This window comes from Triplophysa rosa, linkage group LG10 (assembly GCF_024868665.1).
Source record: "Triplophysa rosa linkage group LG10, Trosa_1v2, whole genome shotgun sequence".
Taxonomy (NCBI): domain Eukaryota; kingdom Metazoa; phylum Chordata; class Actinopteri; order Cypriniformes; family Nemacheilidae; genus Triplophysa; species Triplophysa rosa.
Window position 1 is genome coordinate 16,688,384 of NC_079899.1, and position 25,060 is coordinate 16,713,443.

Consider the following 25,060-nt stretch of genomic DNA (forward strand, 5'->3'; position numbering starts at 1 on the left):
TATCAATTGCAGATGCCAAGCCACGCCCATAGCAACCAAACAGGTTAGCCTAGCAACCGTTTAGCAAAACCTATATCTCTGCATCAGAACATCGTAGAGACACGGGGAGTTGGTTCGTTTCACTCATAGTTAGAGTATTATCAATTGCAGATGCCAAGCCACGCCCATAGCAACCAAACAGTTAGCCTAGCAACCGTTTAGCAAAACCTATATCTCTGCATAGAACATCGTAGAGACACGGGAGTTGGTTCGTTTCACTCATAGGTCACTCATATCTATCTATCTATCTATCTATCTATCTATCTATCTATCTATCTATCTATCTATCTATCTATCTATCTATCTATCTATCTATCTATCTATCCGTACATCCGTCCGTCCATCCATCCATCCAGCAAAACCTAATAAGTTCTAATAAGAAACTTAATAAACCACATACATTTTGCCTGGTTGTGGTCTCTCTCCCTCTATCTCTCCCTCTGTCTTTCTCAAGCCAACATAAAGTTTGTTCACAAACTTTAACCTCATCTAGTTATTATTATTATTCTTCTTCTCTGAGACTAAATTTTCTGACTTAACTCCTCCTAGAGCTTTCAAGCTACATCCACCAAACTTTCCACAAACCTTCAGTCTGGTCTGAGGAAGTGTGCTATATCTTTTTTAAGGGATCAGACTTACGGTTTTCCTAAAAAAGCCGATTAAGTGGCCCAAAAAATCCCATAGATTTACAATGATAGAATGTTCAGCTGACGATGTTTACTTTCAAACTTCAACTGTCAACTCTCAAACATAAACACTCACTCACCTAAATCTCTCCTCTCTCTTTCTGTCTCTCTATCATTCTGTCTCATAAACTCCCCCACACACACACACACCACACGATAAATCTATCTATCTATCTATCTATTACCACCACTCCATCATCACATCATCATCACATCTTCTACATCCACCATCTCTATCTATCTATCTATCTATCTATCTATCTATCTATCTATCTATCTATCTATCTATCTATCTATCTATCCGTACATCCGTCCGTCCATCCATCCATCCAGCAAAACGCTAATAAGTTCTAATAAGAAACTTAATAAACCACATACATTTTGCCTGGTTGTGGTCTCTCTCCCCTATCTCTCCCTCTGTCTTTCTCAAGCCAACATAAAGTTTGTTCACAAACTTTAACCTCATCTAGTTGTAGACTGTTGTCGTTCTACATGTCGTAGTATTGTACAAACTGTATCCCTTTATCGTTTAGTCACGGTAGCACTTTGCTAACGTGTCTCACATTATGGTTTTGTCAAGTGTGCAAAGTTTAGCTGTGGTCACGATCCCCTTCAAACAAAACGGTTTGCTTGTCATTATTTTAAAAACGGACTGCAGCACTATATCATTTTATTATGTAAAGGTGTGTGCATTATCTTTGGAAGCTCTCGCTAACTTGCTCAGTTACTCCTCTCTGTATAGTAATGATCAACTTTTGGATAGAGCCGTTGTTGTTCTCCCACAGCTATGACGAAAAAAGATCAACAGAAAACAATAGTCTGAATGGTTTATGAAGATAAAAACTTGTGATATGGTAATACTGATGCCATTTTTACACACAGCGTCTTTGTTTACAAAAACCTTCCTGAGATAAGAACTGTGGTAATGGGCGTTTCGTTTCTGACACGCAGTGTATGAAGAAAGACCAATCACAACTGATTGGGCCAGTTGGCCAATCGGAGCACACTGGACTCGCGGTAGGGAGGAGCTTAGAGAAGCGGAACATTTGAACAGCTTCGGAGGAATCGTTTAGGGATCTTTGAGAAATGGATAGATACTAAATGCTTATTTTAAGAAAATAGCACCGTTTTTTTTTACCTTTGATGCATTTGAACATGTTGTTGGGGACTCTAATACAACATTAGGACACTTACAAAAACCTTGAAACCTGCTCTTTAATGATGTTCTGTTGAAGAATTCACATTGAGGTTCCATTGAAAAACAGATCTGTCACTAAAAATAAACTGAATTTTAGCATAGAATTAAGAAACACAATCTATATGTTGACGCAGGACTAAATTAATAACATATCATAAAAAAGATCTCGCCACATCTCCACAGCACTTACTTCTCATGCAGTGTTGGGTGTAACTAGTTACTAAGTAATTCGTTACTGTAATTTAATTACTTTTCCCTTGAAAAAGTAAAGTAAGGGATTACTCTTATTTTTTCTGTAATTTAATTAGTTACTTTTGATTTAATTAAACTAAATACTTTGTGTAATATATGTGTGTGCAATAGTGGAATTGACATCAAAATTCAAAGTCTAACTTTAAAATCTGTGCTTTAATGTATAATTCTCACATTTGTAATACTTTGGTCAGTTAATAATACTACTTTGTAGTTTTATATTATTTATTTGAATGAATTAAAAGAGCCTTTTCATGCCTATCCTTGAATCACTTAACTAATCAAGGTTGATCTATGATATAGAAAGTAATTAGTAATAAGTAACTAAATACTTTTTGGAGAGAGTAATTTGTACAGTAATCTAATTACACTATTGAATATGTAATTAGTAACTAGTAATTAATTACTTTTTGAGAGTAACTTACCCAACACTGTTCTCATGTTATCATGCCACGATGTTTCATTACACCTCAATAGCAATAGTTTTGTGAGACTCATCCTAATAGAAAATTCTCTTGATCAGACATACTGAAATAAACGTGTCGATTTAATTGCAGGCAGAAAGAAGTTTGCTGAACTTCAGTACTCCACAGTGAAGTTTGAGGACTTCGGGGGCAGCGAGCACACTCTAGCGGTGCGCGACACCGATGATAAACTACGCATATATTCCTTTATACTGTCCACATATTAATGCTTCATTCTGCTTCTTTAGGAGGTGTGTAAACTGCTCATTCACATGAGACACCCAGAGGTGTACCAGCAGCTTGGAATCGTACCTCAGCGTGGATTCCTCCTACACGGGCCGCCTGGATGTGGGAAGACGCTGTTAGCTCAGGCTGTGGCTGGGGTGAGTTGGGTTGAGCCACATGAATAACATGACTTGCACATACACACACTACTGGCCAAAATGGTTAACACACAGCACGGGCAGCCTATGTCTGTGAATGCTTTTTACTTGCGCTTGGCTTCGCACTGCCCTGCGTGTCTCCTAAATATGTAGTAGGGCTGTGCACGACTAGTCGAATATTAGATCTGCAATTATTATTTGAAAATTAAAAACTTCCCACAGGGTTAAGTTACCGCCACAGAAGACACTATTAGAATGTTCATTCTCATTTAACGCTTCTTCGCTTCATCTGTAATGACTTTATAACTCAACTCAACTCAACTTTATTTATATAGCGCTTTTACAATTTTCATTGTTACAAAGCAGCTGAACATGAGACATATTGACTATAAGCAAAATAATTCAAGTTGTACCTGCAAAAACAAGAAAAGGTTGAAAACACAGAAGACAGACATACCCACATACAAAACACTCCACACACACAATATGCACACGTACTAACACACATAGACATAGAGACACACACACACACGGATGCGCACGCACACACACACAACACACACACACACACACACATACACGTACGTACACAGACAAGTACGCACACACACACACGCACAGTGAGAGCACACATTTAGGATAAAGGAGAGAGAAGCACAGGTCAAATATAACAGACTATAAATTCCTATATGCAATATTAATTAAGTAAAACTTTAAAATTCTAAAGCAGCCCCCCCGGTCAGGCAGATAGTGCAAAAACAGTATGCAAACGGTGGCGAGGAACCCAAAACTCTAATCGAGAAAAAAAACCTCAGGAGAACCCAGGCCCAACCAGGGGATTCCAGTTCCCCTCTGGCAAAAGCTGCTGCCTCTGCACAAGCTCCAGAGAACTTGCACAACAAGGCTAAATAAAATAAATAAACTTAATAATAAAATAAATTATAGTTTAAGATTATCATTAATAATCTAATAGCATTTGAAGTTTTGTGGTGAAGACATGTCAAGAGACCGCGTCCTTCTTTATCCAGCTCTATCATCTCAGCTCTTGTCAGGTCCCCACTTCCCATTCTCCGCTCTACCATCAGGTCAGGCCATGAACTGCATCCTGCTCGCTGTGGTAACCTTGGAACAATGAGACAAGACTGGCTGAGAGTAGAGTACTGTTCTGTACTCTTTGATGCAACAAGTACATCAGTTGTGTTTTTGGTTCCGGTTGATCTAACTAATGCAGCCTAAACCCTCTGAAGATTTATATTATGGAAGAGTAGTGTATGCAAGATTAAAAAGATGCGTCTTTAGTCTAGATTTAAACTGACAGAGTGTGTCTGCCTCCCGGACAGTGCAGGGAAGACTATTCCAAAGTTTAGGCGCTAGATAGGAAAAGGATCTACCACCTGCACTTGATTTTGAAATTCTAGGTATTACCAACTGACAGGACGCCTGAGAGCGTAATGCACGTGAAGGACTGTAATACAAAAGGAGTTCATTCAAGTACTGAGGAGCTAAACCATGTAAGGCTTTATAGGTAATAAGCAAGATTTTAAAGTTAACGCGATGCTTTATAGGTAACCAGTGCAAGGTTGACAGAACCGGGCTAATATGTTCATACTTTTTTGTACGTGTAAGAACTCGAGCTGCCGCGTTTTGGACCAATTGGAGTTTTTGTAATAAGCCTGCAGGGCAACCACCTAACAGTGCATTACAGTAATCTAGTCTTGATGTCATGAATGCATGAATTAACTTCTCTGCATCTGAGATTGACAGCATATGACGTAGTTTAGATATATTCTTAAGATGGAAAAACGCAATTTTACAGGTGTTGGCGACGTGGCTCTCAAATGACAGATTACTATCGAATAGAACGCCAAGATTCTTTGCTGACGACGAGGGTTTTATGGAACATCCGTCAATAGTTAAACAGTATTCTTGGTTGTTACTTATAGCAGTTTTCGGTCCAATAAGTAACACTTCCGTTTTGTCCGAGTTCAGTAATAAAAAGTTGTTACTCATCCAGTTTTTTATATCGACTATGCATTCCATTATTCGATGGAACTGCTGTGTTTCATGAGGCTTCGAGGAAATATAAAGTTGAGTATCATCAGCATAACAGTGAAAGCTAACTCCGTGTCGCTTTATTATATCTCCTAGAGGTAGCATGTATAATGCGAAGAGCAGAGGCCCTAAGACTGAGCCCTGTGGTACACCGTACTGGACTTGCGATTTGCGTGACACCTCATTGTTTATTGCTACAAATTGAAAACGGTCGGATAAATAAGATTTAAACCATTTCAAAGCTATTCCTTTAATGCCGACATAATTTTCGAGTCTATGTAGGAGTGTGCTGTGGTCAATGGTATCGAATGCAGCACTAAGGTCTAGCAGCACCAATAACGAGATACAACCTCGGTCAGACGCCAATAGCAGATCATTTGTAACTCTGATCAAAGCAGTCTCTGTACTGTGACATGCTCTAAATCCAGACTGGAATTCTTCATTGATGTCATTCCTTTGGAGGAAGGAGCATAATTGAGTTGAAACTACTTTTTCCAGAACTTTAGATATGAAAGGTAGATTCGATATAGGCCTGTAGTTCCTTAGTTCTCTAGGGTCGAGTTGGGGTTTTTTGACAAGGGGCCTTATAACAGCCACCTTATATGCTTTAGGCACATGTCCTAATGTCAGAGATGAGTTAATAATACCAAGAAGAGGATCTATAATTTCTGGGAGCATCTCTTTCAGTAGATTTGTAGGTATAGGGTCTAGTATGCATGTTGTTGATTTAGATGATCTAATAATTTTAGACAGCTCATCTTGATCTACGGTATAAAATAATTGCATTTTCTCCTTAAGGGCGCTGTAGTTAGTTTGTTCAGCGGGTTTCACTTCTGATTGCATTGTTATAATTTTTTCTCTAATATCTTGGATTTTATATGTGAAGTAGTTCATAAATTCATCACTGCTATGCTGATATACAGGATCAGAAGTCACTGACGATTTATTTTTTGTTAATTTAGCCACCGTGTTAAATAAAAACCTAGGGTTGTGCTGGTTTTCTTCTATTAGTGATGAAAAGTAGGCGGATCTAGAAGTTATTAGGGCTTTCCTGTATTTTCGAATACTATCCTTCCATGCTGTACGAAATACCTCTAATTTAGTTTTCTTAAAGTTGCGCTCCATTTTTCGGGCCGCTTTCTTTAGAGCCTGAGTGTGTTCATTATACCACGGTGTGGGGCTGCCATTTTTAATCTTCTTTAAACGTAGTGGAGCAACTTTGTCTAGCGTTACCGAGAAGGTGGAATTAAAATTTTCAGTGGTAATGTCAAGATCTTCAACGTTATTTCTCATGATTTGAGACAATTCGGGCAGATTATCGAGAAACGCATCTTTGGTAGTTGAAGTTATTGTTCTACCATATTTGTAACAATGAGTTTTATTTGCAGCCGTAGGCCAGTGAAGCAAACATAATACCAGATAATGATCCGAAATGTCTTCACTCTGCTGAAGGATTTTAACGTCGTCCACATTTATACCGTAAGACAGTATTAAATCTAAAGTATGATTACGAAGGTGAGTGGGTCCTGACACATGTTGACTAATGCCCATGGAGTTAAGAGTGTCTTTGAAAGCCATTCCTAAGGCATCTGTAACGTTATCTACGTGGATGTTAAAGTCACCAACGACAAGGAGTCTATCTGCGGCCAGTACTAGTTCTGATAAGAACCCACCAAATTCTTTAATAAAATCTGTGTGGTGCCCTGGAGGCCTATATACAATAGCTAGAATCAATTTAAAAAGTGTTTTATCTTTAGTATTAGGTGTTGAAACATGAAGAACCATGACTTCAAAAGAATTATATTTAGAGTTCGACTTCTGGGAAATGCTAAGAGAGTTATTGTAAAGTGCTGCGACACCTCCCCCTCTGCCTTTTAGACGAGGCTCGTGTTTATAATAATAATCTTGGGGGACAGATTCATTTAAAGCAATATAATCATCTGGTTTTAGCCATGTTTCTGTCAAACAGAGCATGTCTATTTTATGATCTGTTATCATATCGTTAACAAAAAGTGCTTTATTAGAGAGAGATCTAATATTTAGCAATCCGAGTCGTAACAGTTGATTATCTGTATTTTGTTCATGTTTAGTTTGTTTAACGTTTATTAAATTACTTTCAAGAGGTTTACGCATTATTTTATGTTTGCTAATCCGGGGGACAGACACAGTCTCTATTTTGTGATGTTTGGGAGAACGGATTACTACATGTTGTACATTTTGTGTATTCTGCGACGTGAGACGGCAAGCAGACAGTTGGTTAAGCCATACTGTCTGCTCCCTGACCTGGGCCCCAGCGAGTCAAGTTTTAGCATTAGCATTAAGACTTTTTGCCATATTTCTAGACAGGATGGAAGTCCCAGCCCAGGAGGGATGGAGACCATCTCGTTTCAACAGGTCAGGTCTGCCCTCAAAACTCTTCCAGTTATTTATAAAAACTATATCATTCTGCAGGCACCACTCAGACAACCAGCCATTTAGTGATGATAATCTGCTATAAATCTCATCACCACGATACGCAGTGAGGGGGCCAGAGAATATTACAGTGTCTGACATCGTGCTTGCGAGCTCACACACCTCTTTAATGTTATCTTTTGTGATCTCCGATTGACGGAGTCGAACATCATTTGTGCCGACGTGAATGAAAATCTTACTGAATTGTCATAAATGAATTGTCTGAATTGTATAAGACACATAAAATATTTAAATTAGTCTGCGGTCTGAGTGAACAAAGATTTAGGAACACATACAAATTCATTTTTAGTTTACACACCGGCCGCTCACATCACCATATCAAAATGATTTAAAATACTTATCTGGTGAGCCACAGAATTCGGTAACATTACTTAATACATTAGGTATAAAAATACCAACGTTATATTACATTACTAACATTAGTTTATTTATTACCATAACTTCAGAGCAGCTTTTATTTCTAAATTCATGTTCATTTGTTAAAAATTCATCAACGAATGCTAATTTAAGCTTGAAACATGAAAATGTAGATTTAACTGCAACTAATGTTAATGAATTTGGCTTTAAAATAAGATAGGTACCTTTTTCCATACCTAAAAGCCTGTATTTCCTCCTAAGAACTTCGATGGGTTCGTCGCCTTCAAGTTATAGCCTGCAAATTCATTTCTAACTGAAGTTTGCGCGGATGTATTCATTTTAAAACACGCTGTATTGTTACCTTGCAGAGCTAAATAAGGCAGACACTGGCAATGAAACACGAAAGAGAACAACATTTATATGTGGTGGGGATCAGTAGAATTAGTAAATATCTTCCTCAAATGACGGTCACATAATAAACAGGGAAACAAGCACTACAATGGCTCCGTCTGTGTTGCGGGGTATTTTTTAGGATCTTAACTCATACAGTTGGCATGGCGGTATCAAGCCCGTTGACTTTATTTATTATCAACATTATAAATGATAAAAACAGATATTCTTGTCAGTTCTGGCTATTGTTACCGGGCACACGAAGAGCAGCGCGTCTTCTTTCTTTTTTACCGGCTGAGGAACATACTCTTACCAGAGTAAAATAGGCCTATATACACTCTGTTTTGTAAGTTTTTTGTACGTTCTGTTTTTATCCGTTTGCTCCCCATGGGTTTAAACGCTGTTTTTATGTAGGCCCTATTTTTCTATTTTTTTCTTTTCTTTTCTTTTTCCAACGTTGCTAATCTTTCCAACTTAAAAAAACACATATACGGGATATAATATTAGTGCGTTATGATATTTAATGATAATTAAGCTTGCTGTGAAATTTTGACTACATAATAACGTTAAAAATTGGGTCTTAATCAACTTAATTTAAATAAACGAATATTCTAACATTCATGTGGCACATTTAATTCATTTTGTACTCGTTTTTAAAATCCAAAATACTTCCTTAATACAAATAAAACAGCTAAATATACAATGTTTTATTAAATTGAGAATTTAAGTATTGCAGAATTTTATTCTAATAAAATAAACATAAAAAAATGAAAATAAAGCAGTGTAAGTTTTGTTCTTAATGTCTTTGTTTTGGTTTCCTTATTTGCATAAAAATATGAAAAAGAACTGATAAGTACACCAATAAGCAGTATTTGTAATTCCATTAAAATCTATAATACCCATCCCTAGTTTTGCAGCACATCTTCGTCTTTTCAAAATCCTAAGAAAAGCATCATATAGAAGACATTGTATCTTAAAATCTCTGCATATTGCGTTAGTAGCTGATAAAATAAAAACTGCACTACGAAAGATCTCCATGCTTAGCCTATTTTTGCACTTCCTGCTTTTCCCTGCCTCACAATTTATGTCCAATGAATGGATGACCTTAGCACACATGTGGTTTTGTTTACAATTTTGGTTCACTTGCAAAAAGGGCAGTGTGAAAGCGAACCACACCAAACAAAAAAATCAACATTGCATTTGGTCCGGACCAAAGCAAGTGAACTATTCCTGGTGTGAATACACCCTTAGTTACAACCAAATGTCCATAGTTGCTTTTGTTTTATTATTCTAAAATGTGGAGAAAATATAAAGGCGTAAGTGTCCAAAAGCTTTTGACCGGTAGTGTATCATCTGTACGTGGAGAATACTGATGAGCATGTGCGGCCGTAGGAAACGGATCTGCCCATGCTGAAGGTCTCTGCACCAGAGCTGGTGTCTGGAGTCTCTGGAGAATCGGAACAGAAACTGCGGGAGCTGTTTGAGCAGGCCATAGTGAGAAACACACCACTCATCAAATACATCCGTTCATGCATTTTGTTATTTAAGATGGATGTCTCTGTGTGGCTCATGTGTGCCGTGTTGTTGTTCCACCAGAGCAGCGCTCCCTGTATCCTCTTCATCGATGAGATCGATGCCATCACTCCCAAAAGAGAGATGGCCTCTAAAGACATGGAGAGACGGATCGTTGCTCAGTTACTCACCTGCATGGATGGTGTGTGTTGATGGTTACATCGGTCACATTATCTTCATTACTTAGACTGTGGGTCATTCATCATTATTGTATTTGTGTTAGACCTGAATTCATTACAGGAGCCGGCTCAAGTGTTGGTTATTGGAGCCACTAACCGTCCAGACTCATTGGATCCGGCCCTGCGCAGAGCAGGCAGATTTGATCGAGAGATCTGTCTGGGGATTCCCGATGAGAACGCACGACTCATGTATGTATGATCAGCTCATTATCTGATGTATAACAGGGCTTCTGCGGGGTATTGTGTTCTAGGTCTTAAATCATTTTAGATGAAATGTTTTTCCAGCACATACAAGTGATTTATTCCAAAGCAAAAGGAACATTTATACTGTACTTGGTGTATATTTAAAAACAGACTGAAGATTGAAAAAAGAGCACCTTCACGTCGTGTTAAACACACTTCACTCACATCGAGTGTGTGCTTTATCTCAGGATTCTGAAGACGCTGTGTAGGAAAATCCAGCTGTCAGAGGATTTTGACTTTAGGCAGTTGGCGCGTCTCTCGCCAGGTTACGTGGGTGCTGATTTGATGGCACTGTGCCGAGAGGCGGCCATGTCGGCAGTCAACAGAATCCTGCTGGAGCAGAACGCCTGCGACATCGAGCAGTCAGCACAGGTACAACCCATCCTGTAGGACCACAATAGCTGCACGTTTCTACACAAATACGTCAACCTTAGCCTTGAGTCTACTTCTTTACATTAGTTTGACGTTTTTGATAGAATTGCACTTTTTCAACTTTAGTTATTAGTGTGTAATGAGCGTAAACTGATGCCATGAACCTAGAGAATTTGAATAACCTCCGCTACAGGAAACACGCAAAATTAGGGGCGAGGCCACAATGAGCTGCTTTAGAGAAGACAAAGAGCCGCTGCTGCAGTAGTGTTTTGTTACCATGACGAACATTTCACTGAGCTGCACGCTTACTTTCACTTTTATCACAGTCTCTTGTTTACTGCTGTTAGCTCTGATGATAAGGATTTAGCTACACACATTCTAAAAGATAAAAAATACTGTAGTGTCACATCATATTTGCAATAGCAAATTGTAGTATTCTTGTTGTAAATTGTAAGGTTCAAAAACACTGTAGTATTAGGAATTTTACTGCAGTTTACTGTAGTATACTACAATATTTTTATGTGGACAAATATATTAACTTTAAACCTCTAGCGCCAGTGCTATGTACACAAAAAGTTAACACATTCCGTAGATTATTTTCCATGGTTAGCAGGGTTTTTCCAGGGTCAAAAATGGTCTTCGGTGGTGGCTGATGAACACGATCATCAACACTTAAATGTACCATACTCAGGGTGTCTTAAAAAGTATTAAAAGTTGATAAATAAATTTAGAGAAAATTAAGGCCATTAAAAGTATTAAAAAGTCTTAAATGCCATTTTCCAAGGTATTCAATTTTGTATCGGTTTTTCATACTTGTCCAAAGTAGGGATGCACAAATGTTCGGCAACTGAAAATAGCAAAAAAAGCATGACGTGCTATGATCAACCCGCGCAGAGAGAGAGAGAGAGGGGGGCGCGCGCTTTATTAATGACTTAAACATGTCGGCAGTGTGTGGAGCATTTTTAAGTCTCAGAGGAAGACACAGCACGGAACTTGCCGCGTCAGAGTAAATTTCTGAATGAAAGCGTCTTTACCGGTCGGTAACTTGTGTACATCAGACTGGAGCGGGCGGTCTGACAGCAGCCCCGCCGCTTGCGACATCCTTTGACATCATACAGTGGTCGCGTGCACACAATTCCATGTACTAAACAACTTGTCAAAGTATGTACTGTGCATCCCGGCCACGAGTCCACGTTCTGAGAGAACAATCAGCTTTTGTGGGCGGAGTTTGGAGGAGAGACGTGAACTGAAATGGTTTTCAGTCAGAATTGCTTGCATGGATGTTTTTTTCTTTAAATCGTTTTGCAGCGTAGCCAATAATAATCCAACAGTTTTCGTTTATTCATAGTTTTAGCTTATAATGTTGAAGGACACTTGCTGTACAGTACATTCTTTCAGCAGTCAGTTATAGGCCTAATATAGGCTGTTCAAGAAGGGAGAGGGCTCAAATTTTGTTTTAATTTAGCCTACCCCTGTTGAAATAAACAGCATATGCTGGGTCAGGTATGTTTTGATGCTGGTTTAACCAGCTAAGGACCAGCACATGGCCATCTTAAACCAGCACATGGCCATCTTAAACCAGCACATGGCCATCTTAAACCAGCACATGGCCATCTTAAACCAGCACATGACTAGCTTAAACCAGCATCAAAACATACCAAACCAGCATATGCTGTTTTTTTCAACAGGGACTTGTTTTTGCTCAATTTTATTGGTAACACTTCAGTATAGGGGACAATTCTCACTATTAACTAGTTGTTATTAGCATGCCTATTATTGGCATATTGGCTGTTTATTAGTACTTATAAAAGCACATATTCTGCATGACCATACTCTACATGCCTAATTCTGCCCAATACCTTAACCTAACAACTACCTTACTAACTATTAATAAGTAACAAATTGGCTAAATAAATAGAAGAAATAAGATAAGCCGTGTTCGGTATTCTCTTTCTAATAAACCTTGCATTGGGTTAGTCACCCAATGAATTCTCTTGTGCTTCGTTCCCACCCTTCTAAATTATGTTAATTAATAAGGAGTTATTACAAACTAAGTCTGTTTAGTTGTGCTATCTTACAATCATTATATAGTAAATGTAAGTTAAAGTGTTGCCAATGTAACCGATTAAAACAAAAAAGTGGCGATGAGGTTTTAAATTGTATGGAAAGTCTTGAAAAAGGTCTTAAAATGTATTAAATTTAGCTCCATGATTCCTGTATATACCCTGATACTGCAAGCCCAATACTGACAATAAAACCAAAATAAATGCAAAGAAACATTTTATTTGTCATGTTATTATGTTGTTGTTATTTAGTTTTACAACCCCTTGCGAGTTTTATATTAGGTATGAAATTATCTCTCACAGATATTACCTGTCATTCTCACTCTCCTTTCTTGCCCCCTTTGCAAAAAAGCTGTCATTTTTCCACTGGCCTTCATTGATTTTCATTTGCCAGACCTGATCTTTTTTATATATAAGCATATCATAGGGCATTAAGAAAAATGGCCTTAAAAAAATTCTCATCATTTATTTTAAATAACAGTTCTTAATGTTACCACATAAAATGTATTTTAATCAGCAGGTAGCTTACAGCAACTTGTGATTTGTTCTTGTTTCAGAACTGGTTTCTGTCTAAAGTAAATGATTTTATAGGTAATTTACTACACAATGTCATATAATTATTTTTAGACTAAATCTTACTAACCACTCTTGCTAAATGGCCTACGCACACTTACTGTACATTCAGAGGGGTTTTGAGTGACTCATTTGAGTGAGGCCTAGTCCACACGTACAGGGGGATTTTTATAAATGGAGTTTTTCCTTCCTGGTTTTATAAAAAAAAACATCCACACGAAAATCAAGAACACGCTATAAAGCGCTGTCAAATGCATGCCAAACCAACAGGTGGCGATATAACCCTAACCATAAAGCCGTGTTGGCCAATCAGAAGGTTTCTAAAAATCTTCACCCTTGCAGGAGTTTTCAAAAACGTTCGGTATCAGTGACCGAGTACTGCGTTTGCATGTGGATGAACGGCCAAACCGCATAGAAAAAACAGCAGTTTTGAAAATACCTGTGTTCGTGTGGACAGGGCCTGAGTCTCATGAGTTCAGTGTTTTACAATGAATCACTTCAAAGGAGTCATTAGGTCATGAATCGGACATGTTCGAATTCATTCGGCGCTGCGCAAACCGATCGACATCTGATATCAAACTTCAGCGAGAGTGTTTTTGAAAGCATACGGAACAGTCTGTTGCCGCAGTACTTCACGCTACATGCAGATCGGTCTGCGCAACACAGAATGAAGTCGAACACACACCTTAAGTTTGGAGACAGAGAAAGTGCACAGGGACTGTGTTCGCTCTTTCCAGCCGTCATCTACATCACTCATAAATCACATTCAAGAATCAAATAAATCTTTGGCGGGGGGGAAATTTTGTTTGGGAGGCCGCTAAAAAATTGTCAATTTAGGAAAAACCCAGGGTAATAGATCAGACTGTATGTAAAATAACTTGTTGTCAGGAGTGTTTCTAGATGCTGCGTACCAAATTTCGTTCAAATCGGACAAACGATGTGGGAGGAGTTTGAAAAAGTATGTTTTTTGAAAAATTCACAATAGCGGGAACATTTTTATGATGGAAAGTTATAAGCAAAAATGTTTGTGTAACTTTGAACTGGTGGTGGCGCTAGAGTGTTTGAGTCAGCCTCCAAATTTGCCATGGTAACACAAGAGACAAAAATTGTGCAAAAGAAAAATGCAAAATTTCATAACTTTCCTATGTAGGGTTCTATGGGCTGCCTAGACGCAATAGAAGAATAGGAAAACTAACAGATAAATTAGGGGCCTTCATAAAGTCTAATGGTGGCACTGACTCAAATGCGTTTTTTTTTACGAAGTATTGGTGTTGAATAAATGAGGATTGTGTTGGTAGAATGCAGTGTATTTTTTTCATCAGAAGAGCGAGCTGGAGCAGCTGTTATCTTTGTTAAAGAGGACAGAGTCTCTGACTGAAGAGCAGCTAGCTAGACTTAGTGTCCTCATGTCAGACTTCAGGGCAGCATTAACTAGAGTCCAGCCTTCTGCCAAACGGGAAGGCTTTGCCACTGTACCAGACGTCACCTGGGATGATGTGGGGGCACTGCAGGACATCCGCGAGGAGCTCAATATGGCCATCATGGTAAAACCTCAGCTTCTGAAATGTCACTGTACAGTTGCACAGTTTACTGGAGTACAGTTCTTCTGTCAAGGGTGATGGATAAGATCATGTTTGACTTTTCTGTTGGATTCTTTCCAGGCCCCCATCCATAATCCCGAACATTTCCGAGCTCTGGGTCTCAACACCCCCGCTGGAGTTCTGCTCGCCGGGCCTCCAGGATGTGGGAAGACGCTGTTAGCAAAAGTGGGTTTGTGTTTTGAAGAGAATTCTCTCTTTAGATCAGAGTGATCTACTACGATATGTAGCTTCATTCTGTTATCGTGCCGTTTCTAGCTTGATTTCTGTCTTGCCATCTGTTTTTAACGGGACATCTGAAAGGATCTGTGTCTCTTTACAGGCTGTGGCCAATGAGTCTGGTTTAAACTTCATCTCTGTCAAGGGTCCAGAGCTGTTAAATATGGTGAGTTTCTCCACATTAACCACCGAACCAATGTGAGGCCATGAAAGCAGAGTTTGTACACGGCATCAACATCTTCATTCATGTGTACATTTGAAAGCTTGAACAGTCTGTCTGCATTCAAACACGTTATCTGTGTGTGTGCGCCCCGGGAATGAAGCCCATGGTGGCGAGCACTCTGCCTTGTCAGCTGAACGGCAGAAGGTTGATGATGATGTTTGTGTATTTGTTGTAGTATGTGGGTGAGAGCGAGCGGGCTGTTCGCCAGGTCTTCCAGCGGGCTCGTAACTCGGCTCCATGTGTCATCTTTTTCGATGAGATCGATGCGCTTTGCCCTCGCCGCTCACAACACGAGGTGAGGAATATGTTTAATTGTCAAATGCAGTAATACTGTAACGCCGCAGGGAGATTTTGAGTCGTAACGTCTTTCTGTCAGTCAGGGGCCAGCGTTCGAGTGGTGAATCAGCTGCTCACAGAGATGGACGGTCTGGAGAATCGCCAGCAGGTTTTCATCCTGGCTGCCACTAACAGACCAGGTGAGGAAAGAGTTTTCTTGATGTCTTTTGCCTCGGTTGTGTTTGTCTAAAAAGGACTTTCTTGGTGTCTTTAGATATAATTGACCCCGCTGTGCTCAGACCTGGACGCTTGGACAAAACTCTTTATGTGGGTTTACCACCCGCAACAGACAGACACGCCATTTTAGTCACTATTACAAAGGTAACAGTCAAACCGCTTTAGCAATGGTGTTATAGCAGGTATCTTTTGTAAACGATAGAACGTCTGTTGAATATAAACTCTGATTCTTTCGTGTGTTAGGCTGGCACTAAACCCTGTCTGGATTCAGATGTCCATCTAGAGGAAATTGCACATGACACGCGATGTGACAGCTTTACGTAAGAATGCTTTATTGACACTACAGTTGTAGCATGTGTGATAAAAAAAAACGTGGTGATCTCACAAGGTTGAATTGTGTGTTTCAGAGGAGCAGATCTGTCAGCTTTGGTACGAGAAGCATGTGTTAATGCTCTAAGAGTTCATTTATCCTCACGACCGGCTCAAACAGACACAGGTAAACATGTGTTACCCAGTATAATCAGAGCAACATTACAGGTGCAAACGTGCATTCAAGAAACCATGTTTTGTTTGTTACAGGCTCACCTGTTAGGGTTAGCAAAGTTCACTTTGAAGACGCTTTCAAGAAGGTGCGACCATCGGTGTCTAAGAAGGTCAGTGACAAGAAGAAAATGATGCTTTGAATCAGAACGTAGTTATTGTTCACCTTGAAGGAGTAGTTCGTTTTCAAAATACATTTTCATGATAATTTACTCACCCCCATGTCATCCAAGATGTTTATGTATTTCTTTCTTTAGTCAAAAAGAAGTGAAGGTTTTCTCCATATAGTGGACTTCAATGAACTCCAAACGATGAATAAGGGTCTTATCTAGCAAAACAATCTGTCATTTTCTAAAAAAAAAAAAAAAAAGTATATGCTTTATAATAGGGCTGAACGATTAATCGAAATCGAATCGCAATCGCGATGTGAGACGTTGCGATTTGCTAATCGCAAGAGGCTGCGATGTGGAAACGATGTGAAATATAGGACCCGCGTCTGTTCCAAGCCCGCTTTGAGTGGCATTCTTGCTAACCAACAGAGTGAGCGCACCTCCGTTATGCCTAAAAAAAAAAAAAAAAAAAAAAAAGCGGGAGAGAGAGAGAGTGTGTTATTATGGCATCTGCAGAGTCAGATCGATCATATTAGGCAAATAAATACTAAAGAACCATCCAATTCAGAAGACCGCACACACAGCCTGTCATACTCGCTCTCTTCCCCGCGTTGCGCGTCTTGCGGACGAGCCGTTTAAACTTGACGCGCACACATAGCCTTTTCATACTCGCGCGACTCTTCCCCGCGTTGCGCGTTCTTGCGGACGAGCCGTTTAAACTTGATGCGCACACATAGCCTGTTTCATACTCAGCGCGACTCTTCCCCGCGTTGCGCGTCTCGCGGACAGCGTTTAAACTTGATGCACAACATAGCCTGTTTCATACTCGCACGTCTCTGCCCCGCGTTGCGCGTCTTCGGACGAGCCGTTTAAACTTGCATGCGCACACACAGCCATGTTGCCTTGACGCACGCGCGCACCCTGTGTCAACTCACGCCTAGCTCCGCGTTTCAAACAAATGTAAATTCTATCTAACTGTTTTGCTAATTTCACTTGGATGAAATTAAACATTCAGCACATTTTCTACTTGTTTTAAAAAATCCCACATACTTAAAAATAATAAATCAGGAACTATTTTAATAATTCACTAACACAATAGAAAATGTTATGGATTTAAGGGTTACAATGGGAGTTGTATTTGTTTTAATGGAAACTATAATAGTGTACACTGGTATTTGGATTCTATTGGTGTGATGTAATCTTGAAGCTGGGAACCAATTGAACAACAGTAAGCCCGATTTGAATAATGCCCAAAACACACTACAAAAATGAATTTTGTAATGGTTTTAATGGAAACAATTAGAATTTCTGTAATGTTTTTTTTGTTGTTTTCTTTCAGCAAGGTAATTATACCCATACTGTGCTCCACACAACAATATTGAGCTGAAGTTTGAATTAGAAAAGTTAAAATCGCAAATCAAATCGCAATCGCAATGTCTGTCAAAAAAATCGCAATTAGATATTTTCCCCAAATCGCACAGCCCTACTTTATAAACACAAATGCTCGCCTTGGTCTGTTCTGTGATGCACGTTCATGACTTCACGTAAATACGTAATTACGTTGAAAAGGTCACGCTTGACGTAGGCGGAAGTACAGAGTCAGTACATCTGTGAGGTATATCTGTAACAGGTGATCTGTAAAAAATATGTTTTGTAAATCTGTTTTGACCCCTTAACAGCACCATACAGTTACTGTTTTAAATTTAATAAATGTTTTTTTTTAACTGTGGTTTACTTTGAAATGCGCAAATAACAACATAAACTCCAGACCTGCCAAACTTGGAAAAATGTTACGAGTACCATTAGCGTGTGACTGTGGCGCTGGTTGAAGTCACAGGCTTAACGAACATATTCGTGACATCATTGCATTGTATTTGCGTTGACACTTCAAATCCATTTAGCTTCCGCTCTTAGTACGTTCTGTATTTTACTGCTTATTGCCCATACACACAAGCATAATTTGCATATTTCAGATGAAGTGTAAGAAGAGCAGCGCAAATTAGTGGAGGGTTTAAGACATGCTTTTTTTGGGCGTTAAATAAAGCCGCATATACCAGTACAATGACAAGCGCAAACCTATAGTCGCAATAACAATTTTCACTGCATGTATTTAGTAAATACCCACAGTAGTTTTTTTTTTACGCCAAAAGAGGCATTTGCGCTGCTGCAAGCTGTTAGTAAATCTAAGCCTTTTTCCATAAATTTTTGCTGTGCTATTGCAGCAACGTTCAGAATATTACAAATCTGATTACAAGTTATAATTTTGCATTACAAAGCCTGAATTTGGTGCTCTTATCACATACACGTTTGCACTTGTACATGAATTAGTGCGAAAGTTGTTCAGTTTGATGAGAACTACATATGTACTGACACCCTCTAGCTCCGCCCCAACATGAAATCGACCATTTTGGATTTTGCGAAAAGTACATGTGATGAACTTTTAATTACTCATCCTAGCGCTGGGGTCGGCAACCCGTGACTCTCGAGGCGCATGTGTCTCTTCTGCCCCCTTCTGCTGTGGCTCCCTGCAGTCTTTATAAGGCCCTGTTTATACCTCGTATTAAGATGCGTTTTGGTCGTTCGGATCACAAGTATATGAAAGAGGCACATACCGCTTAAATCTGCTGCTGTAATCCGTCTATTTTGTCCACTTTTAACCACTTCTGTCCTGGTTTCTTCAAGAAATATCTGAAAAAGCATGCATGTTTACCCAGCCATATACCCTGACTGGGTAAGTGTATTTGCTTTTTCAGATATTTAATTTGAATAGATGAAATAAGTGCAATGTACATATGAGCCTGACCGGAGATGACAGAAAGCCATACAGAGAGCAGCAGTTTTATTTCTGCTTTGACAGATGTGAGACTGCGCCGATCACTGCATGCATGTGTTAGAAATGGAATGGTGAGACAACATTCTGCTTGGTATGTTTTTCGTCTTTAAACCAAACTTTTAGGTCTTTAGCCGGCATAGTTTAAATCCTGTCTGGCTAGCTAGTCTCTTGTGGCTGTTCATCAAACGCTGCCAAAACAAATGTTCACAGAAAAAAGCTGAAGTCTAACGAAAGAAGCGCATGCAACAATGCGTCGCTACTCTCCTATTACCAGGCAACACTCCCACTTCTTGCCAGGGACAAAAATGTATAAATTGCTAACATCTAAATACAATAAAAATTGCACATCGAACTTGCATGCATAACAACCTGTTATAGTAATTTAATGGTTACATATATTTTGCGGCTCCAGGCTAATTTTATTTGGTGGAAAAGGGCCCAAAATGGCTCTTGGTCGCAAAGGTTACCGACCCCTGTCCTAGCGGATTTATGCGATTGGCACCAAACATAATGCCAAGACACTGACAAAGCTAAATTGCAAATGGAATACATTTATGGTGAAATCTGTGTCTCATCTAGGCTTACATTGAGGGATTTTGATCAAACAATCAAGTTTAGTGAACTTGTTGCCAAGACAGAAGACACTAAATTGCAAACAGATTTTTGATATCTCAAACATTGTTGCCGTGGTGAGGAAATACATTTATGGCGAAATCATGAAAAGAGGAAGTGCTAATATGTACTGCATACATTGAGTGATTTTGGTGAAATTTGAGACGTGTTTGGTCACAAGGTCACATTTTTGTGAATATTGTGAGTCTCCGTCAGTTTTCCAGCCAGAAACAGAAAGTGTATCTGTAATACAGTTCAAAGTAAGGAAGGAAGGAGGCGGGAGCCGGCAAACATTAAATCAAACTTTTAATAAAATAAACCAAACAACAAAACGAAAGTAAAGGGCCGACAGCCACCTCACGGTCAACTGCCGGCCACACAAACATAAATAAAACTTAACACAGTGTCCAGGCCTGGTCCTCTCTCGTCGTACACTCCTGTCGCTCGTCCTTTTATGTTTCCGTAGCTCCTCCGTGATAGATGCGAGACCGGTGCAATGCGCAGCTGTCCACTTTAATTTACCCAATTCACTTCAGTCATGGTCAGAATAATGTAGAACATAGCTGATTTAAATGGATAAATAGTGTTGCCTTAGTAATATGTGAAACCTTAATGCTCTATTTGGATTTTTGAGGCTCTTAGCATTCTTAAAATGTCATGAAATTTTGCACACTCAACAGTTCATTAGGCATGGGCAAAAGCTTAGACATGGACCTAGAGAGCAAGATGCTATGTTGCAAACAGATTTAGGAAATCTCAAATAATGTTGCCATGGTGATGTAGCAAGTTTATGGCAAAAAAGGAAGCAGAAAGTGTCTCATATCTACAGCATACATTGAGTGATTTGGATCAAACTTGTGCATTTTTTCTGAGAGCCACCCTGTAGCAATGGCACAGTGGTGCTTGGGCCCATCATTGCTGCTTGCAGCTATATTTTAATTTGCTTCCAATGAAAGACAAAGAGATAAGTGTTGAAAACATGCAGAAGAGTAATCTGGCTCACTTAGTCATGGTGAGGAGATGAAGAGAAGCTGTTCGCTCCAGACAGGAGAAGAATCAATGATAGAGGTGAAATGTGCAGAAAGTCTCTGGGTTGAACCTCCGTACGTATATGCTTCAGAGTATATCACTTGTTATTGTTTGAGCAAGAGAGATTGTTTAGTGATCTTGTCAGCACAAGCTTTGTGAGGAGCTCTTATTAAAGAATCCAGCCATTAAAATATAATCGAGACCCTCCAGATAACCTGTAGTGTGTAGTGGGGTGTTTACACCAGCAATTCAAAGCAAAAATATTTTGGCTGCTTACACTGTGCTGTGGAATAATTATTTCTAAATAAATCTTGCATTAACCACTACACTGTATTATTGACTTGACTTTAATCCCAGGAAACCAGTCAAATCTCTCATATTATGAACAATCTGTGTTGTGTAAAACTTGTGTTCAGTGTCTGTCTAATGGTTTGCCATTTGTCCATGTATTAAGCTAGTCATTATTACAAAAAAATGAGAACTTAATAAAATGTGTTTTATTCCACTTGAATTTCCATCCCCATGTATGGAACTGTTCTTTTAACCTGAAGATAGTGTGAAGAGCCTGTAAATGTGTATTATAAATTGTGTTTTTTTCTTTGCAGGACCAGTTAATGTATGAAAAACTGAAAGAGTCCCTCACAAGATGATGACTGCTGATAAAACAGCATATCCACTGTAGATATCTTTTTTGAAACCTCATCGTTTTCATTTTGAAAACCTCATCTGTCAGGAGCGGAGCATCATTGATAACATTGTGCTGTTTTTCTGCATTTGCCCTGCACCGGGAACATTTGTGATTTAGGATTTAAACTGGATTTGTATATGCAATAAAGCATCTGTAAGAATTCTGCACTAAAGATGATTGCTGGTTTTAGTTGGTTTCTGTTACAGAAATAACTCTGAACTGAAATACATGACTTTCAACGCACTCATGGTTTTAAAACAAAATATTTTTAAACCGCATTCTCGCCAACAAGTTATTCAGTGATGAGAACCACTGAGATTTAAAGTGTTACTGAATGTGTTGTCTGCGTCTACTGTATTTTAACAGGATGTGATCGATTAAACATCAAATAATTTTCTAATATTTTTAACAGTTTGTTAGACATTGTTGCTTTTGTTAAATTAGCAGGATGGCAGAAATGTTCAGCGTAAAAGGACCCATCATGCCAACTACACCAGAAATGTCAGAGCCAGACAACTATAAGCTTATGCTATGAACACTAAATTGAAAAACACATTCTCACTGCCCGCGAATGTTTGGTGTGAACAAAAACAATAGATTTCCTATGAAGCCATTCACACTCCACGCAGTTGTTTGCGCCACATTCGTACAGGTTTTTTCTACACCATGTCAAATTTTTTCACATTCACCCATCGAAGAAATGGGCCGTCCAGTTAGATTTGAGCTTGACGTCACGTGCCAGGAGCCGCTACTGTTACACAAACGGGCCATGCGGTGACGCTAAAGCATCGAAAACCATAGACGAGTGTCTATGCCGCAAACTGACTTCAAACTCTACAGCAATAAACACAGAAGAGTCAGGACACAAACTCCGACCAGGGTAACATATTATATCCAGTGTGGGAGTAATGCGTTACAAAAGTAATGCATTACAGTAACGTGTTACTTTTTGCTGTAACGCAGTAGTGTAAGGCATTACTAATCAATTTTCAGTAATATTTTACTCGGTACATGTTCAGTAATGCTTGCGTTACAACAAACGTTTCGCCCGAGAGACATTAACAAATCAAAAATCCTGCAAGTTCTATTTCCTGTTCGTGAATAGATGCGTGTGGTGTCATTCATCTCCCTCTGGCTGGTGGAACTTTGTATTTTGTATTGTAACGCGGCATGATTTCAGTCTCTGAACTAAAGGTCCAAGGCTATTGGCCCGGTTCGCTGTAAGCCCTAGCGCCAGTGTTGCCAGGGTCGTGGTTTTCCCGCACAATTGGGCTCTTTTGAAAATGCAGTTGCGGGAAAAATTATGGAGCCGTGGGTTTTTGGGCTACTTTCCTAATGTACTGCGGCCGTCAAAATGTTTATTTATAGTCTAAGGATAAATGTTAATTGGTGAGATTCTTAATGTGTATTCATACTCAGATGAATACCTGGCAACTCCAGAATGCTGTTGTGCCGAAAAAAGCACGCCTGCCGTGAAAGGCACCCCCCGTCGCGGGAACGCGCATTTGCTGAAATTCTTTAAAAATAGAAGGCAGAAACTGCAGTGCTGTTTAAATCCACTAGATGTCCGCAGTGTATTAAATTACAGCAATAAGCCCCTCGAAGCAGTTATAAAATGCAATTGCTTTTATAAAATGGTTACTGCATACGCATAGCATGGAAAATCAGGCATTTTATAAAGCAATTATTATTAAAAATTATTTTATAATTTTATAAAGCAATACAAATCAGGACCAGAATTGACCGTTTTATAAATTACTTTTTGTATGGATTATTTCAACCAATAAGCTTGTAAAGTGACTGTGTAACAATGTACATGCACAGAGCAATTGTACTGCTTTTCACGACAAATCACTTCATTTAAATGAGCATGAAACTCACCCCTATAGTTCACCCCTATTAACTATATAAGTCCTAGAACTAAAATCTCAGAATTATTTCATGCTGAGGCGAACACGAGCAAATTTAAGAGGGGGGTGCTTTTCACTGCAAGCCAGTCTGCCAGAAAATGCACCCTCCCGTATCTCCCACTAGGAACGTGTCACAAGCATGAAACTCACCCCATTTAACTATATAAGTCCTAGAACTAAAATCTCATAATTATTTCATGCTGAGGCGAACACAAGCAAATTTAAGAGGGGGGTGCTTTGGTGCTTTTCACGGCAAGCCTGTCTGCCAGAAAATGCACCCTACCGTATCTCCCACTAGGAACGTGTCACAAGCATGAAACTCACCCCATTTAACTATATAAGTCCTAGAACTAAAATCTCATAGTTATTTCATGCTGAGGCGAACACGAGCAAATTTAAGAGGGGGGTGCTTTTCATGGCAAGCCAGTCTGCCAGAAAATGCACCCTCCCCTATCTCCCTCCCGTATCTGTTCTCTGCAGCACCAGTCTCCTCTGCAGCACCAGGCCCTGTCTTGATGAATAGATGCCTGGAGTCTACAAGGTAAAATTGAATTTAAAAAGTAGTTGTACTTGTGTCTTTTCAGTTGTTAAATTGTGATCTGCAACAGATTTCACACATACTATATTTCCTTTAGAGCATTCATGAGGAAAAAGGGCTACAATGTCTCAAGGTGGACATGCAGCAGTCTCCCTCATAGATGTCAGCAAGATGGCTCATCCTGTGGTGTCCTGGCCTTAAAAGTGGGTGTGAAATGCTTTACCATCAGTAACAATTAGAAGTCAAAGTCTGCTTTATTGTCAATTCTGCCCACATGTACCAGTACATACATACAGTGAGGGAAATAAGTATTTGATCCCCTGCTGATTTTGTAAGTTTGCCTACTTACAAACAAATGAAGGGTCTATAATTTTTATGGTGGGTTTATTTTAACTGATAGACACAGAATATTAAAAAAAATCAGGGGAAAAAATGTTATATAAAGGTTATAAATTGATTTGCATTTCAGTCAGTGAAATAAGTATTTGATCCCCTACCAACTAGCAAGAATTCTGGCTCCACAGATTGGTTATGTGCCTATATGGACCACAGATTAGTCCTGTCACTTTAAGAAAGTACTCCTAAATCAGCTTGTTATGTATATAAAAGATGCCTGCCAACAGAATCTGTATCTTCCAGTTCAACCTCTCCAACACCATGGTCCAGACCAAATAGGTTTTAAAGGATGTCAGCGACAAGATTGGAGACCTGCACAAACCTTGAATAGGCTACAGACAGAAGCTTGGTGAGAAGGAGACAACTGTTGGTGTGATTATTTGGAAATAGAAGATATACAAAATAACTATCAAATGCCCTTGTTCTGGAGCTCCCTGCAATATTTCCCCAATGGGGTAAAGATGATCATGAGAAATGTTAAAGATCAGCCCAGAACTACACGGAAGAAGCCTGTTAATGATTTCAAGACAGTTGGGAACACAGTTAGCAAGCAAAA

The 25,060-nt window shown here is 39.2% G+C and overlaps 2 protein-coding genes across 2 annotated transcripts in view; both read left to right on the forward strand.

Moving 5' to 3' along the window:
* hhat (hedgehog acyltransferase) overlaps positions 1-25,060 on the forward strand; it is a 57,540-nt gene that overhangs the window by 19,324 nt on the left and 13,156 nt on the right. The window lies entirely within an intron of this gene.
* On the forward strand, positions 10,681-21,820 carry LOC130560671 (nuclear valosin-containing protein-like). Its single transcript, XM_057344627.1, has 10 exons — positions 10,681-14,839; positions 14,957-15,061; positions 15,216-15,278; positions 15,511-15,630; positions 15,712-15,811; positions 15,886-15,992; positions 16,092-16,168; positions 16,256-16,344; positions 16,428-16,501; positions 21,578-21,820. Exons 1-10 carry the CDS (start codon positions 14,702-14,704, stop codon positions 21,620-21,622), a joined length of 918 nt encoding a protein of 305 aa, XP_057200610.1. The 5' UTR covers positions 10,681-14,701; the 3' UTR covers positions 21,623-21,820.